The 19767-nt window shown below is 45.4% G+C and overlaps 1 protein-coding gene and 1 long non-coding RNA gene across 2 annotated transcripts in view; one reads left to right on the forward strand and one right to left on the reverse strand.

Moving 5' to 3' along the window:
• The window catches only part of LOC308470231, a 126117-nt gene that overhangs the window by 15352 nt on the left and 90998 nt on the right, over nt 1-19767 (reverse strand). The gene's annotated exons all lie outside the window — the stretch shown is intronic.
• On the forward strand, nt 4607-17799 carry LOC308469321 (uncharacterized protein). The gene is made up of 6 exons (XM_080991570.1): nt 4607-5294; nt 6602-7144; nt 7313-7415; nt 10741-10829; nt 12752-12974; nt 14327-17799. Exons 1-6 carry the CDS (start codon nt 4878-4880, stop codon nt 16948-16950), a joined length of 3999 nt encoding a protein of 1332 aa, XP_080847696.1. The 5' UTR covers nt 4607-4877; the 3' UTR covers nt 16951-17799.

A 19767-nucleotide genomic window follows, 5' to 3' on the forward strand; every position in this document is an offset into this window, starting at 1 on the left:
AACAGAGGCCAACCAGAGAATATTGAGAAGCAAAGCAGCTAGTAAGCTTGATCTTTATTGATCTGTTGCAACAGGGTGCTCCCCTCACACGCAGGAGAAGGAGGAGGAACCCAGAAAAATGGCGCACGAGGCCTTATAAAGACTTTTGAAATTGCCACCCTGTAGATCAAGACCACCCCCAGAAACATCATACATACATCACAGAAGGGGTGTAACCTAAGACCACCCCTCAGATACATCACAAAAAAGGCGGTCTAAACAGAAATTTAAATGTTGTTTTTCTCCTGTCCTTCTTTATCTCCTGTCTGGCAGGTTACTTGACTGGATTGCCTGGGGAGCCTGGCCATTCTTTTGTAGTGATAAAATACTTAGTTCTTGGGCCAGGTCACAGACTCACACCCTATTCATATCTTAAATGTGTCCTTAAGACAGGATTTGTGAAGGAAAAGACAATGGGGAGGCTTTTCCACTTTGACCTTGCAGAGAAAACATTTGCTCAGTTTAGGAATCAAAATGGCTTCAGGTCGGTCTTCCTGTGCTGATCTATGTACGTGCAGTTATGAACATTACCATATATCTAAGACCTCAAAATTCCTATCACACCCCCAACCTAAGCATCTGAACTTGGAACATAAGAAGTTGTCAGATTGTTAGTTCATTGAGTTCGTTGAGTTCATTGACTGGCAGCATCTCTCCAGAGTTTCAGACAAGGGACTTCAAAACTCCTGATCGGCTGATGTCAGGTGATTGACAGGCAGGCAACTCTGCTCCCCCTCTGAATTTTTGCCTGTCTTGGTGCTGGGCTCTGATAAGGATTTTGGACCCTCTGGCAAAAATGGGTTCCCAACCCATAGTTCAGAACCGTTTCTCTGTCGCTGTGAGCAAACACTTGCCTACCTAGCTATACTTTCACAGGTGGCCTTGAGAAAACCTTTCCGCAAAACCTGGAGGACCCCAGCTGAACAGAGGGCTGTCTTGGGTGCGAGATCAGCTTGCCTGAGTTTTCGAAGGAGGTGCACAGAGGCAGCTGACCAGATGATCGTCTGGATTGGTAGAACCCACGTTCCAGTGGGGGACACGACTCAGAAGGCAGCGTGGTGCAGTAGTTAGAGCTGGGAGTCCTCCAGCACAGCCCTCAAATCCCCACCCAGCTCCCTTGGTTCCTACAAAAGCTTCCTGCCCATCTTAGCATTCTCCGTGAAAACATTTTATTATCAATACCGCCCCCCCCCCCCGGACATCCAGAAGACCAATGAAGAAAGCGGGGGGGGGGGGGGTTAGATACTGACCAAGTGAAAAAAGGAAATCTTTGTATAATACCAGGGCCCCCAAATACTGTGGGGCCACTTCCCCCTTGGTTTCTTAAATTCATCCCCAGTGCCCCATACCGTATAAAAAGAATTATTCAGAATAGCGGCACTAAGGAAGACGATACAGCTGTACCTTGGTTTTTGAACAGCTTAGTTCTCGAACATTTTGGCTCCCAAATGCCACAAACCTGGAAGTGAGTGTTCTGGTTTACGAACTATTTTTGGAAGCCGAACATACGATGGGGCTTCTGCGGCTTCCGATTGGCTGCAGGAGCTTCCTGCAGCCAATCAGAAGCCACGATTTGGTTTCCAAATGTTTTGGAAGTCGAACGGACTTCCGGAACAGATTCCGTTCGATTTCCATTTATTTATTTATTTATTTATTTATTTAATAAAACGCATACATTTACATTTACACAATACATATATAAACATACTACCTTATTTTCATAGCGTAAAACATACCTACATTACTCTACATATAATACCTACATATACTACACATATCATCATACCTACACACCTACCTCACATAGACACCCACCAAGTGACTTTGACGTCCAGCCGTTCTTGTTACTCTACTCTATTTTTCCAACTAGCTTAAACGCGTTGTGTCTTTGATCTCTTTTTCTATCTTAACTTTACTCTCCTTTCACTCTAATCATTTTCTGGATTCACTCAGTATCTGTCAAAAATTCTACTTTTCCCCACATAGATTTTGATGTGTTCCTTAAAGATAGCCTACTCCTTATTCACTTTTTGTACCATATCTCCTCTTATCCTCCCTCTTAATTCGGCAGTATGGAAGTATTCCATCGTTTTAGATAGCCAGTCTGTTTTAGTTGGGGTGCTGCTGCTTTCCATTTGATTTCCAAGGTACGACTAATGCAAAACATAAAAAAAAAAAATTCAAATCAGTAACAATTCTTGGCATCATCTTGAGAGACTTGTTAGAAAGCATGCCACAAAATTCTTTTAAACTAATAACGGGAAATGGAAGACTGACAGTTGTCCTAAAAAGCCTAGAGAAGATTCATATGTTTCTTGACTGCCTTGCAATCTGTATACTGGTACAAAAGACTCCAATGTAACAGAAAAATGAATTTAAGGCTCAGCTTTAAGGCTCATAACGTGTCATGCTAGGCCCCAGCACACTAGCAATTTTCATCTTACCCAGCACATGTACGCCTTAGGGGGGAAGATGATAAAGCGGTTTACAATATACATAAAACCAAACAGGAATCAAAATACAAGCCAGACACCAATTAACTACTGTATATTTCTTTTTGTGTGCCTCCTGTAGAGGTCCAGAGGGTGGCAACGCAAGAACAGGGCCCTCTCTGCAGTGGCTCCCCTTCTGTGGAATTCTCCCCCCAGGGAAATTTGCCTGGCCCCTTCATTATACACTTTTAGGAGCAAGGCAAAAAATGTTCCTTTTTAACCAGGCCTTTGATTGATCTGATTTACATCCTATGCCAATTTAAAATGTGTTTTTTGGGGAGAAAGGAAGCACTACTGGGTTGTTGTTTTTATTTTTATTATGTATTTTGTGGTTTTATATCTTGATTTTATTCTGTGAACCACCCTGAGACCCCCAGGTATAGGGCGGTATATAAATTCATATGATGATGATGTTAATTCATAACGAGGTGGGGGGATTTGTACCAGGTTTCCGAGTCCCTGGTCACAGAACTGTAGAATTGTAAGGGACCCAAGGGTCATCAGAGCAGGAATCCTTTGCCTAAGGCGGGACTCGAACCCACAACCCTGAGATTAAGAGCCTCATGCTCTACCATCTGAGCTATCCCAGACCAATGGGTCTGAGTTGGTACAAGGCGGCTTCCTAAACTCCTAACACCAGGTGCCCCTAATCCATTTTTTGTAAGGGAAGGAACTGGCTGAGAGAGATGGCACTGTGTCATTCAGTCCCGCTCCGCAGGATTTCCAGCAGGGGACAGTTCTACCTCGATCTGAAGATGCCATCTGGGGCTGAACCCGAGTCTTTCTGCAGGCAACGCGGCTGTTCTGCCTCCCAATATGGTCCCTGCCCTTAGAGATGAAGTAAGATTTCGGTCGCAGAGGTTGAATGGCCATCTGTCATGGATGCTTTAGCTGAGATTTTTGCATTGAAAGGGGTTGGACTAGATGACCCCAGGGTCCCTTCCGCTTCTATGAAGAGCTGCTTAAATAGGAAGCAAGGAAGCCATTTTCTGCCATTGCTCCACCCACCACACTATTACAGTGGTACTTCGGGTTAAGAACTTAATTCGTTCTGGAGGTCCGTTCTTAACCTGAAACTGTTCTTAACCTGAAGCACCACTTTAGCTAATGGGGCCTCATCCTGAAGCAAAGTTATTAACCCGAGGTAATATTTCTGGGTTAGCGGAGTCTGTAACCTGAAGCGTATGTAACCCGAGGTACCACTGTATTCAAAAAGTGAACTCCTATTCATGTGGTAAAGGTAAAGGGACCCCTGACCGTTAAGTCCAGTCGCGGACGACTCTGGGGTTGCGGCGCTCATCTCGCTTTACTGGCCAAGGGAACTGGTGCACAGCTTCCGGGTCATGTGGCCAGCATGACAAAGCCGCTTCTGGCGAACCAGAGCAGCGCACGGAAACGCCGTTTACCTTCCCGCCGGAGTGGTACCTATTTATCTACTTGCACTTTGACGTGCTTTCAAACTGCTAGGTTGGCACTACACTTCGGCTGCCAAGCCACTGAGTCACCACTCACTGAGCTGTGTGGCCCCTTGTAGATAATGTAAGGTGCCAGACCTCATTGAGGAAGAGCTGCTTAAGCAGGAGCAAAGGCTCAGGTTGGTGAGAACCATCGTAGGTTCAATCCCCAATTTGGGCCACCTCCAAGTCCTGCATTGCAGGCGGTTGGACTAATAGCTGTCCCACAAATAGACTAATTTGTCCCACAAATAGCTTCTATGATCCCTTTCTGCATGCAAAGCAGCCCTTCTCTGCTGACCCACACATAGGAGCCAACTCCTAGGGGCTGAGGGATCTCCCCCCCCAATAAAATATATGAGGGGGCTGTCCCCCTAAGTTGATGCTCACTGCCAGTGCTTTTTTGTTCTTAAAAAAACGTTTAGGGGTACTCTCCTTTTGACTCAAGAAAATCACCATGTTATAGTTCAACTTGGGGAAAATTAATACAGTACAGTAAGTGGACCAAAGTACAAAAGATTCACAAAATGTTTAGGGGGTGTGCGTACCGTACTCTGAGTTTCCCCAGAAAAAAAAGCACTGGGCATTGCCATTCAAATATTGTGCGTGCACACTGTCATGTGATCGATTATGTGGGGCGGGGCTTACCTCCCCCCCCCCAAATTATTTCATTCAAGTTGAAATCCCTGGACCAACAGCAAGGGTTAAATGGCAGAGATGGATTCCTAGACAGGAAGGCAATTTTGGGGGGGGGTCTCCTCTAGAGCAACAAGGCTCCTCCCCATCCTGCTTTGGAGAGGGGCTGGAGGTTGCAGAGAGCGGGGACAAAGGAGGTTTGCAAGGCTTTGCAGGATTTTGCAGCAGCGGGAGGAAAATTGCTCTCTTTCTGGCCATGTCGGGGGATGTCTTGAAGGATGATGTCAGACTGCAAGATCGACCCCAGCCAGTGCAGGCTGGGGGCGGCGAGGGATCCTGGGGAGGGATCCTGCGGTGGATCCTGGGTGAGAGGGGCACCCTCAGCTCAGAGGCGCAGCGCCAGCGTTTCAGGCAATCCTGCTACCGAGACCCCGAGGGACCCCGAGAGGTTTGCAGCCGACTCCACCACCTTTGCCGTCTGTGGCTGGAGCCAGAGAGACACACCAAGGCTCAGATCCTGGATTTAGTGGTCCTGGAGCAGCTCCTGGCCGTCCTCCCTGCGGAGACAGAGAACTGGGTCAGGGAATGCGGAGCGGAGACCAGTTCCCAGGCAGTGGCCCCGGCAGAAGGTTTCCTCTGGAGTCAGGCAGAGGAGAAGCAAGGAGAGCAGCAGGTAAGAAGCATAGCATCCTGGAATTGTGGAGTTGGAAGGGACCACGAGAGGCATCTAGTCCAACCCCGCCCAACATGCTACTCGAACCCATAACCCTGAAATTAAGAGTTTTTTGCTCTACTTACTGAGCTATCAATGTTGTTGTTGTTAACATCATCATTAAAACTTATTAGTTTCTTCCCACATTGCTATTGTTGTTATTAATATTATTATTATTATCATTGAAACTTATTAGTTGCTTGTCACATTTTAAGTAGTAGTAGTGGTAGTTTCTTGTCACCAATGGTCTCCAACTGACTAACAGCAAAGAAAAATACACAGTACATAATACCATGGGGGGGGAGAATGGGGGAACATATAATACATTAATATTTCCTACAGTCTTACATTTAATGATCACCATAACGAATTGAAAAAAACGTTTAAAAGTACTTTCCAAAAAAACAGAGTCCTTTCTGTTGGGGATAATTCAGACTGAAATTGCCAGGTGTCAAAAGAAGTTATTTATGTATGCTACTACTGTGACCCTTGGGACGTGGGTGGCGTTGTGGGTAAAACCTCAGCGCCTAGGACTTGCCGATCGCATGGTCGGCAGTTCGAATCCCCGCGGCGGGGTGCGCTCCTGTCTTTCGGTCCCAGCTCCTGCCCACCTAGCAGTTCGAAAGCACCACTAAGTGCAAGTAGATAAATAGGTACCGCTTTATAGCGGGAAGGTAAACGGCGTTTCCATGTGCTGCGCTGGTGCCGGTTCGCCAGAGCAGCTTCGTCACGCTGGCCACGTGACCCGGAAGTGTCTCCGGACAGCGCTGGCTCCCGGCCTCTTAAGTGAGATGAGCGCACTACCCTAGAGTCGGACACAACTGGCCCGTACGGGCAGGGGTCCCTTTAACTTTACTACTGTGGCCCATGTTTCGTTAGCCCAAAAATGGAAAATGAGCAAGGTCCCAACTAAAGAAGAATGGCAACTTAAATCGATGGAATACACACAGCTTGCAGACTTAACATATAGAATAAGAGAACAAGAAGAACATACGTTTTAGAGAAGATTGGAAAATGTTTATTGAATATAAACACTTGAAAATGTTGGCAGCGTTAAGATAATTTCAGCAGTGTAAATAAGTTTTGATGGATGTAATAATGGAATACTAAATAGTAAAATTTCTGTAAAATACCCAGGGATTTATGATATGCAAAATGAACCATGGAAAGAGAAGAAGGGAAGTCATTGATATTTTAAGGATGTTTAAATGAGTCTTTTAAATTGTAAAACAAAATTTCCCATCGGGCTCTCTGCCTTTTTTCTACAGGGAAAGGACTCGGTCGCGATCTGGAATCTGATTGCAAAACACTGCCTGGCCTCCAGACAGAATCTCGTGGAACTGTCAGGGGATACTTCGGCCATCTTGGGAGCCGCCTCAGATCACAAGTCCAAGATGGCCGAGCAAGACTCGGTTGGCTCTCACGCAGGAGGAGAACCTAGTGCAACCCAGGCTGGGAGCAGTGGCGGATCCTGGGAAAGGACCACGCCGGAGATCCTGGATGAGGAATATGCCCTCAGCGTTGATGCACGGAGACAGCATTTCAGGGAGTTCCAGTACAGGGAAGCTGAGGGACCTCAGGAGGTTTGCAGCCGACTCCACCATCTTTGCCATCAGTGGCTGAAGCCAGAGCGACACACCAAGGCTCAGATCCTGGACCTAGTGATCCTGGAGCAGCTCCTGGCTGTCCTCCCCCCAGAGATGGAGAACTGGGTCAGGGAATGTGGAGCGGAGACCAGTTCCCAGGCAGTGGCCCTGGCCGAAGGTTTCCTCCTGAGCCGAGCAGAGGACAAGAAGCAGAAAGGGCTGCAGGTGAGAGAGACGGTTTTCATCCTGATAGTTTTCAGGGGCTCAGAATATTCCCCATGTTCATTTTCTGGAAATCCTCGAAGGAGGGGACAGCACGCCAAGGCCTGATTCTGCCCCATTCCTTTCCCAGTCCCTCTCTGTTTCTGATCTCTGCTGTTCTTTCACCTACAGGACCTATTTTCGGAAGAGGCCGTGGACTTTGCTGAGGCAGAGAAGGATCCGTCAGACTCCAGGCAGATCAAACAGGAGGAAGGCGGAGGTGCCACATCACTGGGTAAGGCTTAGCGTGGCATTATTGCCCGTCTTGGTCTTCCTCTCTCAGGTACACCTAAAATAAGCAGGCCTCGGTCCAGTATACCTGAAGGAGCGTCTCCACCCCCATCGTTCTGCCCGGACACTGAGGTCCAGTGCTGAGGGCCTTCTGGCAGTTCCCTCGCTGCGAGAAGCCAAGTTACAGGGAACCAGGCAGAGGGCCTTCTCGGTAGTGGCACCTGCCCTCCCACCAGATGTCAAAGAGAAAAACAACTACCAGACTTTTAGAAGACATCTGAAGGCAGCCCTGTTTAGGGAAGCTTTTAATGTTTAATAGGTTATTGTATTTTAATATTCTGTTGGAAGCCGCCCAGAGTGGCTGGGGAAACCCAGCCAGATGGGCGGAGTATAAATAATGAATTATTATTATTATTATTATTATTATTATTATTATTATTTCTCTCAGTCCCATGTTGGGGACAAGCTGTTGGCAATAAAAAAATGCTGAGTTTCAACACTTAACTTCAACACTGGCTTGAAAGAGCCAAGCTTTTTATTCTTGTAAATCGTTCTGGGACTGTTATGGGAGGCAAGTAATAAATTCAATATACAGCGGTACCTCGGTTGTCGAACGTAATCCGTTCTGGAACACTGTTTGACTTCCAAAACGTTCAACAACCAAGGCGCAAAGGGCAGTCTGCAAAGTCAATGGAGAAAATTGGAAAAAACCTCAGCAGAAGTCATTCGACTTCCGATGTGTATTAAAAAATGGAAGCATTTACTCCGGGTTTTTGGCGTTCGAAAACTGAAACGTTTGGCTTCAGAGACGCTCAAAAATCGAGGTACCACTGTACTAGCTACCTAACCTGGGGGGGGGGGAGAAAGGAGGGGAGAGGAAGGAAGGAAGGAAGGAGAAAGAGAGGGAGAGAGAGAGAGAAAAGAAGAAGAAAGAAATAGAAATTGAATTGAATTGAAATTGAAATTGAAATTGAAATACTTTATTGCCACTTGTACAACTTGTATACAGTGAGGCAACGTTCCCTCCCGGTAGAAGGAGATCATCAAATGTTGATTGACATCGTTCTTCTGCAATGCTCTGAGGAGATGGAGTCTCTGTTGGGCTTTCTTAACCACCCGGGTTGTATTGATTTTCCAAGTAAGGTCTTCACTGAGATAAACTCCTAGGAATTTAAAGGAAGAGACTTCACACAGCCCTCCCTGATGTACAGCGGAAAGAAAGAAAGAAAGAAAGAAAGAAAGAAAGAAAGAAAGAAAGAAACCCTTGGGTATTTTTGCCCTCCTGCATGAAACTGAAATGCTTCAAGATTGAATCACTGCAATGCTAACTATGTGAGGCTTCCCTTACACTTGATTTGGAAACTTCAGTTAGTGCAGAATGCCACAGCATGGTTGCTGACAGGAATAAGACCCTGTCGGCACATAACAGCCGTGCTCAAGGATCTGCGCCGCTTGCTCATTTGCTACCCAGCCAGGTTCAAGGTGGTACTATTATTATTATTATTAATAATAATAATAATAATAATTTATTATTTGTACCCCGCCCATCTGGCTGGGTTTCCCCAGCCACTCTGGGCGGCTTCCATAGAAACCAAAAATACACTAAAATATCACAGATTAAAAACTTCCCTGAACAGGGCTGCCTTAAGATGTCTTCTGAATGTCAGGTAGTTATTTATCGCTTTGACATCTGGTGGGAGGGCGTTCCACAGGGCGGGCGCCACTACCGAGAAGGCCCTCTGCCTGGTTCCCTATAGCTTTGCTTCTCGCAATGAGGGAACCGCCAGAAGGCCCTCGGCGCTGGACCTCAGTGTCCGGGCAGAATGATGGGGGTGGAGACGCTCCTTCAGGTATACTGGGCCGAGGCCGTTTAGGGCTTTAAAGGTCAACACCAGCACTTTGAATTGTGCTCGGAAACGTACTGGGAGCCAATGTAGGTCTTTCAAGACCGGTGTTATGTGGTCTCGGCGGCCACCCCCAGTCACCAGTCTAGCTGCCGCGTTCTGGATTAGTTGTAGTTTCTGAGTCACCTTCAAAGGTAGCCCCACGTAGAGCGCATTGCAGTAGTCCAAGCGGGAGATAACTAGAGCATGCACCGCTCTGGCGAGACAGTCCGCGGGCAGGTAGGGTCTCAGCCTGTGTACCAGGTGGAGTTGGTAGACAGCTGCCCTGGATACATAATTGACCTGCGCCTCCATGGACAGCTGTGAGTCCAAAATGACTCCCAGGCTGCGCACCTGGTCCTTCAGGGGCACAGTTACCCTATTCAGGACCAGGGAGTCCTCCACACCAGCCCGCCCCCTGTCCCCCAAAAACAGTACTTCTATCTTGTCAGGATTCAACTTCAATCCATTAGCCGCCATCCATCCTCCAACTGCCTCCAGGCACTCACACAGGACCTTCACCGCCTTCACTGGTTCTGATTTGAAAGAGAGGTAGAGCTGGGTATCATCTGCATATTGATGGACACCCAGCCCAAACCCCCTGATGATCTCTCCCAGCGGCTTCATATAGATGTTAAAAAGCATGGGGGAGAGGACGGAACCCTCAGGCACCCCACAAGTGAGGGCCCAGGGGTCTGAACACTCATCCCCCACCACCACTTTCTGAACACGGCCCAGGAGAAAGGAGCGGAACCACCGTATAACAGCGCCCCCAGCTCCCAGCCCCTCTAGACGGTCCAGAAGGATGTTATGGTCGATTGTATCAAAGGCCGCTGAGAGATCCAGCAGAACTAGGAAACAACTCTCACCTTTGTCCCTAGCTTGCCGGAGATCATCAACCAGCGCAACCAAGGCAGTTTCAGTACCCTGATGAGGCCTGAATCCCGATTGGAAGGGATCCAAATGGTCCGCATCCTCCAGGCGTGCCTGGAGTTGTTCAGCAACCACGCGCTCAATCACCTTGCCCAAGAATGGAAGATTTGAGACTGGGCGATAGTTGGCCATACTGGCTGGGTCTAAAGATGGTTTTTTAAGAAGCGGTTTAATGATCGCCTCTTTCAGCGGATCTGGGAATGTTCCCTCACAGAGGGAAGCATTCACCACCCCGCAGAGCCCATCGCCCAGCCCTTCCCGGCTTGCTTTTATTAGCCAGGATGGGCAAGGATCAAGGAGACAGGTGGTTGGTTTCACGCGTCCAAGCAGCCTGTCCACATTAGCATATAAAGTTTTTTTAACAGCTTGGGATCAGTTTGCTTGAAGATACCAGTGGTGCAGTTCGATTACACGGTTTTGGCCGTCCGAATGGGTGGTACTGTTTTGGCTGCCCAGGAGCAGTTTGATTTGGAAATGCAAGGTAAATCTCCCCCCTTTTTGTGTCCCTCTCAGGAGATGGACGCAGCAGGATGCGGGCAATATGTTGCGGTTCGTCTCTTCCTTGCGGTGGAGTGGAAATTGCATCTGTGCGGCTGGATCAGGTAAATATAGGGATCGACTGAGAGCCTGAAATGGAAACCCAGGGTGCCTCTGGACCCGGAAGAATCTGCACCTTCCCTCTCTGCTTCCATCAAAGTTGTGTTCACAGAAGCCAGTGTGAATGCCTATTCAGACAGCTTAAACCCTGAAGTGCAACACCCAGCTAAATAATTTTAAGTTTAGTCTTACCAGCGTACCCCTTCTTGGGCGAATATAATTTTGGGGTAGTTTGCATAAAACAATTTTATTTATTTGTTTATTTATTTATTTGAATTTGGGTACTGCCCTATACTCGTAGATCTTAGGGTGGTTCACAACATAAATCTTATATACATATACATATATATATATATACACACACACACACACACACACACACACACACATATATATATACAGTGGTGCCTCGCAAGACGAAATTAATTCGTTCTGCGAGTTTTGTCGTCTTGCGATTTTTTTCGTCTTGCGAAGCACGGTGTTGGAAAAGTTTTGGAAAAGCTTCAAAAATCACCAAAGTCTTCAAAAACCTCAAAAAAGGCTACCACACGGCGTGCTATGAGTTGCTCCTCGAAGTCAAGTCGCAACTGTATTAACGGTGTTAAGAAAAAGGAAACAAACTTGCAAGACGTTTCCGCCTTGCAAAGCAAGCCCATAAGGAAAATCGTCTTGCGAAGCAGCTCAAAAAACCCTTTCGTTTTGCGAGTTTTCCGTCTTGCAAGGCATTTGTCTTGCGAGGTACCACTGTACACACACACACACACACACACTATATATATATGTATATACACACACACACACACACACACACACACACATATATACACACACACACAAACACACACACACACATACATATATATATATATATATATACACACACACACAAAATGCACAATTAAAAATAAGAACAAAATAAAACCAATAATCCCCATCTTCCGTAACACATTTAAAAAGGGCATCGGATGTCAATCATCCAAAGGCCTGGTTGAAGAAGAATGTTTTCGCCTGGTGCCTAAAGGTGTACAGTCAAACCTCGGTTCCTGAACAGCTTCGTTTTGGAACATTTCAGCTCCGAAACGCTGAAAATCCGGAAGTAAATGTTCTGGATTTCAAATGTTTTTTCGGAAGCCAAATGTCCAAGGCTCTTGCAACCATTCAGAAGCCGTGCCTCGGTTGTCGAATGTTTCGGAACCATGGAAATGTTTAAATGATTACTTATGTAGACAAAGATTAAGTGTAAGGTATTGGTTGTGTTTAGAACAGATTTATGAAAGATTTGGAAAACTTATTGATTATAATATTTGTATGAGTTTGTATGGGACAAATATGGAATAACAGATACAATTTTTGCTTAAAATGTATATAGGAAGTGCAGTGTAAGCGATGGAAGTCAATCAGTGAAATTTTATTATTGAGATATTTGTAGAATAAATTTGGAAGAAATTCTTCCAATTTTTCTTCTTCTTTTTATTTTTTATTTTTTATTTTTTCTTTTCTTCCTTTTTCTTTTTTGTTCTTTTTTATATATGTGTGCTTATCTGAAACATATATGTATGTATGTATTTGCAGTATTTTGCTTGTATTTTGTAATAATTATGTTAAATAAAATTATTTTTTTAAAAAAAAGAACATTTCGGAACCAAATGGACTTCCGGAACAGATTACGTTCAACAACCGAGGTTTGACTGTATAATGAAGGTGCCAGGCGAGTCTACCTGGGGAGAGCATTCCACAAATGGGAGCTAAAAAATAAAAATGACAAGAAAATGAAATAAAAGTTTCTGCTGGGTGCCCTTTGAAACCCTTTCACATATCCCTGGTGGGTACATGAGAGAAGAGAATGTATATTAGATCAATTTGTAAAGGGAATAGAATCGTGCCAAACAGCATGCTCCTAGATAAAGTTTATTTTCCCCCACTCCAGGTGACTTTTGAGGATGTGGCTGTATACTTCGCAGAGGAGGAGTGGAGACTGCTGGATCCAGACCAAAGGGCCCTGCACAAGGAAGTCATGGAGGAGAATTGGGGGGTTGTTGCTTCTCTGGAGCGACAAGACTCTGGTGACCCCCAGGCTTCAGGAGACCTTCATGCCACCCAGGCTGGGAGCAGTGAGGAATTCTGCGAAAGAACCGTGCAGAAGATCCTAGGTGAGGATCTCTCTTTTTAATTGGCTATGACTCCTTTGTCTTTGTGGCTGATAAAATTAGTTGGCAGGTGCTAAATACACTGAACTTTGGCATGCAGAGTATGTCAACCGCGCACCTGTAGCAAATCGTACACAGAGAAATATTGGCAGAGAAATAATAATAATAATAATAATAATAATAATAATAATAATAATTTATTTATACCCCACCCATCTGGCTGGGTTTCCCCAGCCACTCTGGGCAGCTTTCAGCGGAATATTAAAATACAATAATCTATTAAACATTAAAAGCTTCCCTAAACAGGGCTGCCTTCAGATGTCTTCTAAAAGTCTGGTAGTTGTTTTCCTCTTTGACATCTGGTGGGAGGGCATTCCACAGGTTGGTGCCACCACTGAGAAGACCCTCTGCCTGGTTCCCTGTAACTTGGCTTCTGGCAGTGAGAAAAGCCCTCGGAGCTGGACATCAGTGTCCGGGCAGAATGATGGAGGTGGAGACGCTCCTTCAGGAAGTTTCTCTGTCATAGCAAGAGCCCCAGATGGACCTACGCTAGTGGCCAAAATTGTGGAAACCTTTTGGGAAAAGAGTATTTTCGAGGTTTGATGGCTCATAACACCTGATTGGCTCTCTAAACACTCATGCTCACTGGCTACATTCAAATGAAGGAAAGCTACTGCATAGCAACCTAAGCAAGTTGTGCATCCTTTTTCTGGTTATTTGGCTATACAGTGGTACCTCGGGTTAAGAACTTAATTCGTTCTGGAGGTCCATTCTTAACCTGAAACTGTTCTTAACCTGAAGCACCACTTTAGCTAATGGGGCCTCCTGCTGCCGCCACGCCGCCGCTGCGCGATTTCTGTTCTCATCCTGAAGCAAAGTTCTTAACCCGAGGTACTATTTCTGGGTTAGCGAAGTCTGTAACCTGAAGAGTCTGTAACCTGAAGCGTCTGTAACCTGAGATACTACTGTAACTTTTTATAGAATACAGATTATTGAACAAACTTTGTTGCATTACAGGCTTCATAAAATTATATTTCCATTGATATATAATTTTATGGTATTACTCAAAAAAAAAAAGTGGTGTTGTGAGCCATCAAACCTCATAAATACACTTTTTCCAAACGGTTTCCACAATTTTGTCCACTAGTGTGCAACATACATGGGTCATCTGTCATGGATGCTTTAGTTGAGGTTCCTGCGTTGAAAGAGGGCTGGACTAGATGGCCCTCAGGGTCCCTTCCAACTCTACAGTTCTGTGATTCTGTAAAATTTCATGTTAGGGATCATTAAAAAAAGATGCCAACAGTTTAAAGCTCTTCTTTCCTTCTCACAAAGTATCCCTCTTGTTTCTCAAGGTGAAAAGCAGGATGGAGGAGAATCAAACATGGCGCTGTTGGAAAGTTATGGATGCAAAGAGGAGGAAGAACAGAGAGCAAGACCTGAGCTAAAACAGAAGAGCAGGAACGAATTCTCTGCTTCTCAGGAAGGTGACATCTGTGAGATCCCAGCTGAAGAGAACCTTAACAACAGAAAAGAAAGCAGTCAGTGTCCCGTGTGTGGCAAAATGTTCAAATGGAAATCGAGCCTTTATACCCACTCTAAGCTCCACACAGGGGAGAAGCCATTCAAGTGTTCTGAGTGTGGAAAGAGCTTCAGTCAGAAGTCAACCCTCACTACTCATCAAAGAATCCACACCGGGGTGAAACCATTTCAATGTTCCGAATGTGGAAAGAGCTACAGTAGAAATTCAAGCCTTACTGCTCATCAGAGAATCCACACAGGGGAGAAACCGTATATGTGCCCGGAGTGTGGAGAAAGCTTCAGTGAGAAGAGAAATCTCACTGTTCATCAAGGAACTCACACAGGGGGGAAGCCATTTCAGTGCTTGGATTGTGGAAAGAGCTTCAGTCAGATATCAAGTGTAAGCAGACATCAAAGAATACACACTGGTGAGAAACCATATATATGCTCAGAGTGTGGGAAAAGCTTCAATCAGAAAAGAAATTTGACTGTTCATCAAGGAACTCATACAGGTGAGAAACTATTTAAATGCTCAGAGTGTGGAAAGAGCTTTAATAGGAGAGACCGGCTTATTTTACATAATAAAATCCACAGAGGGGAGAAACCATTTAAATGCTTGGAGTGCGGAAAGAGCTTCAATCAAAGCTCAAGCTTTACTTCACACCAAAGAATTCACACCGGGGAAAAACCTTTCAAATGCTTGGAGTGCGGAAAAAGCTTCCGTTGGCCTAGCGTCTTGACTTTACACCAACGAATTCACACAGATAAGAAACCGTATAGCTGCTTGGAGTGCGGGAAAAGCTTCAGGCAGAAGAGCAATCTCACAGCGCACGAAGGAATCCATACTGGGCAGAAACCATTTAAATGTTTGGAGTGCGGAAAGAGCTTCAGTCAAAAGATTCACCTCACTTGCCATCAGGGAACGCACACAGGAGAGAAACCATTTAAATGCTTGAAATGTGGAAAGAGCTTTCGTTGGGCTACCTCTCTTACTTTACATCATAGAACCCACACAAGGGAGAGACCGTACACATGCTTGGAGTGCGGAAAGAGCTTCAGTCAAAAAACCCATCTCACTTATCATCAAGGGACTCACACAGGGGAGAAACTATTTAAATGCCTGGAATGTGGAAAGAGCTTTTGCTGGGCTATTTCTCTTACTTTACACCAACAAATGCACACAGGGAAGAAAGCGTATACTTGCCTGAAGTGCGGAAAGAGCTTCAGGAAGAACTCCAACCTTAGATCACACCAAATAACTCACACAGCAGAGAAACCATTCAAATGCTTGGAGTGTGGAAAAAGCTTCCGCTGGAACAACTCTCTTACATTACATCAACGCGTTCACACCGGGGAGAAACCATATGAGTGCTTGGAGTGTGGAAGGAGCTTCAATAGGAAATCCACCTTTATATTACATCAGAGAATCCACACGGGGGAGAAGCCCTTTAAATGCCCAGACTGTGGAAAGAGTTTTATTCGGAGAGACTCCCTCATTTCACATCAACACATCCACACAGGACAGAAGCCCTTTAAATGCTTGGAGTGCGGAAAGAGTTTCAATCACAGCTCAAGCTTCACTTTACACCAAAGAATTCACACAGGTGAGAGACCACATAAATGCTTGGAGTGTGGAAGGAGTTTTAACAGGAGAGGAACACTTAAATTACATCAAAGAATCCACACAGGTGAGAAACCTTTTAAATGTCTGGAGTGTGGAAAGAGCTATATTAGGAAAGACTCCCTTATTTTACATCAGAGAATCCACTCAGGGGAAAAGCCCTTTAGATGCCTGGAGTGTGGAAATAGCTTTATTAGAAAGGACTGCCTTATTTCACATCAGCACGTCCACACGGGGGAGAAGGCTTTTAAATGTTTAGAGTGTGGAAAGAGCTTCAATCACAGCTCAAGCTTCACCTTACACCAAAGAAGTCACACAGGAGAGAGACCACATAAATGCTTGGAATGTGGAAAGAGCTTTAACAGGAAAGGGATCCTTAAATTACACCTGAGAATCCACACAGGGGAGAAACCCTTTAAATGCATAGAGTGCAGGAAAAGCTATATTAGGAAAGGGTCCCTTATTTTACATCAAGGCATTCACAAGGAGGAGAAACCATTTAAATGTCTGGAGTGTGGAAAGAGCTTTGCTAGGAAAGACTGCTTTATTTCACATCAAAATATTCACAGAGGTGAGAAGCCATATAAATGTCTGCTGTGTGACAAGAGGTTCAATCACAGCTCAAGTTTTACATCACACCAACGAACTCACACAGAAGAGAGACCACATAAATGCTCGGAGTGCGGAAAGAGCTTTAACAGGAAAGGGATCCTTAAATTACATCAGAGAATCCACACAGGGGAGAAACCTTTTAAATGCTTGGGGTGTGGAAAGAGCTATATTAGGGAAAGCTCCCTTATTTCACATCAGAGAATCCACACAGAGGAGAAACTTTGAATGTTTGGAGAGCAGAAAGAGCTTCAATCACGGGTCAAGCTTTTTATCACACCAAAGAATTCAAATGTGTGGAATACATAAAGAGCTTCAGGAAGAGCAGGGACCTCGGTAGACATCAAGTGATAAACCAGATGTATGCTCAGACTGTAGCATGATTTGTCACCACAGAGACAGCTTTAGAAATCATCAGAGACTGCGCATAGAGGAGCAACTATATACGTACAGGCTTGGAATGTAGAAGTGTCGTCTATGAGCAAGCAGAATAAAAGGGTCAAAACACATCGAAGAGTCCACCCAATGGTGAAACCACAAAACTGAAGTGTGGAAAGAAAATGTTAATAAATCTTCACACAGGGAGGAAGTGTCTAAAGAAAGAAGACTACTGCTTTTCTGACCAATCACACTTTTATAGCACACACAAACATGAGACTGACAGTATAAATGTTCAGATGTCTATGATTCCAAACATGGTATGTGGGGAAAGTGATTAGGGCCATCATCTTAACTAGTACAATGTTGTGATTAGGCTTTCCACATTTTGTGAATGAATCATGATGCAGTAGTCATAAAGGTCTTCGCCAACATGGGGATAATTCACTCATAAGGAACTGTGGGATACTCGGGGGGGTGACTAAATGGGGCTTTGATAGAAGCTTATGAAGGTATGAATACTGGTGAGAGGGATAGAGGGAAAGTATCCCTCCTTTCAAGGGACGCGGGTGGTGCTGTGGGTTAAAACCACAGAGCCTAGGACTTGCCAATCAGAAGGTCGGTGGTTCGAATCCCTGTGATGGGGTGAGCTCCCGTTGCTCGGTCTCTGCTCCTGCCAACCTAGCAGTTCAAAAGCACATCAAAGTGCAAGTAGCTAAATAGGTACCGCTCCGGCGGGAAGGTAAACGGCGTTTCCGTGCGCTGCTCTGGTTCGCCAGAAGTGGCTTAGTCATGGTGGCCACATGACCCGGAAGCTGTACGCCTGCTCCCTCGGCCAATAAAGCGAGATGAGCGCCGCAACCCCAGAGTCGGTCACGACTAGACCTGATGGTCAGGGGTCCCTTTACCTTTACCCTTATCCTTCATTTCTCATCATGTTAGAACTCAAGGTTAACCTAAATAGTTCCATTGTTGTGTTGTGTACAAAAAACGAGTTTCATTTGATGATATTGAAAAGATTATATAGATTGCTGCTCAGAATGGCATATAGGGAAGTATTACCCTTCTGTTAAGAAATGGATTTTAAGAATATGAGGTTTGATATATTTGATTAAATTCTCAAAGATAAAGTAAGAGAAGGGAAGAGAACTAACACTTATTGGGAGTTTTTAAACAAAGTTTGGATGATTCTATTCAATCTCTGTGTTGAAACTAGGAGTTTATTATGTATTGGATGGAGTTCAAGATGCAGCACAACAGTATTCGAAGTTTTAAGAATATTACAGGGCAACTGTTGTAAATATGAATTGTTTGATAGACACTCCATTTTTTACTATTAATTTTTTATTGAATTTACCGTATTTTTCGCTCTATAGGACACACTTTTTCCCCTCCAAAAATGAAGGGGAAATGTGTGTGCATCCTATGGAGCGAATGCTGGCTTTTGCTGAAGCCTGGAGAGCGAGAGGGGTCAGTGTGCACCGACCCCTCTCACTCTCCAGGCTTCAGAAAGCTATCCGCAAGCCTTGGGAGCTTGGCAGGAGTTCCCGCTGGGCTCACACGTCCCAGGCTTTGGGCAGATATCCACAAGCCTGGGGAGCCCAGCGGGAGTTCCCCCCGCCAGCCCCAAAGAGCAGGTCAAAAGGAACCCAAAGCTTCCAGAGCCCAGCGGGAACTCCCGCTGGGTTCCGGAGGCTTCGGATAAACGCACCTTGAACGCACAGAACGCACCTTGACTTAGAGGCGGAGAACAAGAAAAATTTTTTTTTCCTGTTCTCCCCCTCCTATGGTCCGGTGCATCCTATGGTCCAGTGCGTCCAATAGAGCGAAAAATACGGTATATACTGCCCTGTACCTGCAGGTCTCAGGGCGATTCACAGAAAAGATCACAATGTATAAAATAAAAATACAAACAATAACCCAATAACACCCCACCCCCAAGAGAGCCACATTTTAAAAGGGCATAGGATGTCCATCAAATGAACCAAAGGCTTAGTTAAAAAGGAACGTTTTTGCCTGGTACCTAAAGGTGTATAAGGAAGGCACCAGGCTTTCCCGCGGAGAGCATTCCACAGACTGGGAGCCACTGCAGAGAAGGCCCTGTTCTTGCGTTGCCACCCTCCGTACCTCTCAAGGAGGAGGCACATGAAGGAGGCCTCAGAAGATGATATCAGGGTCCAGGTAGGTTCATATGGAAAGTGGTGGACCTTGAGGTATTGTGGTCCTGAGCCGTTTAAGCCTTTAGAGGTCAAAACCAGCACTTGGAATTTGGCCTGGAAACTAATCAGTAGCCACTGCATTTGGACCAGGATTGGTGTAACATGGTCAAACTGTCTTGCTCTGGTGAGCAACCTGGCCACTGAAATCTGTACAAACTGAAGTTTCCAAACCGTCTTCAGAGGCAGCCCTACGTATAACATATTACAGTAATCTAACCTTGAAGTTACCAGCCCATAGACAACGGTAGATAAGCTATTCCTGTCCAAATAGGGGGTAGCTGGTCCACCCCCCGAAGCTGATGGAAGGCACTCCAGGCCACTGAGGCCATCTGAGCCTCAAAGGATCCAGGAGAAGTGTAATCCCATCAAGAGCAGGCCTAGGGAACCACACACCAACAGAGCCTCAGTCTTATCTGGATTGAGCTTGAGTTTGTTGGCTCTCATCCAG

The sequence above is a fragment of the Podarcis pityusensis genome (assembly GCF_964106645.2).
Source record: "Podarcis pityusensis genome assembly, chromosome: 2".
In the NCBI taxonomy this organism is placed as follows: Eukaryota; Metazoa; Chordata; class Lepidosauria; order Squamata; family Lacertidae; genus Podarcis; species Podarcis pityusensis.

Bases quoted from the DNA above. Each gene is read 5' to 3' on its own strand.
- LOC308469321 (XM_080991570.1), top strand. From the start codon at position 4,878: ATGTCGGGGGATGTCTTGAAGGATGATGTCAGACTGCAAGATCGACCC. The intron at 7,145-7,312 runs GTGAGAGAGACG...TTTCACCTACAG, and splicing joins AGAAGCAGAAAGGGCTGCAG to GACCTATTTTCGGAAGAGGC. The intron at 7,416-10,740 runs GTAAGGCTTAGC...TGTCCCTCTCAG, and splicing joins CGGAGGTGCCACATCACTGG to GAGATGGACGCAGCAGGATG.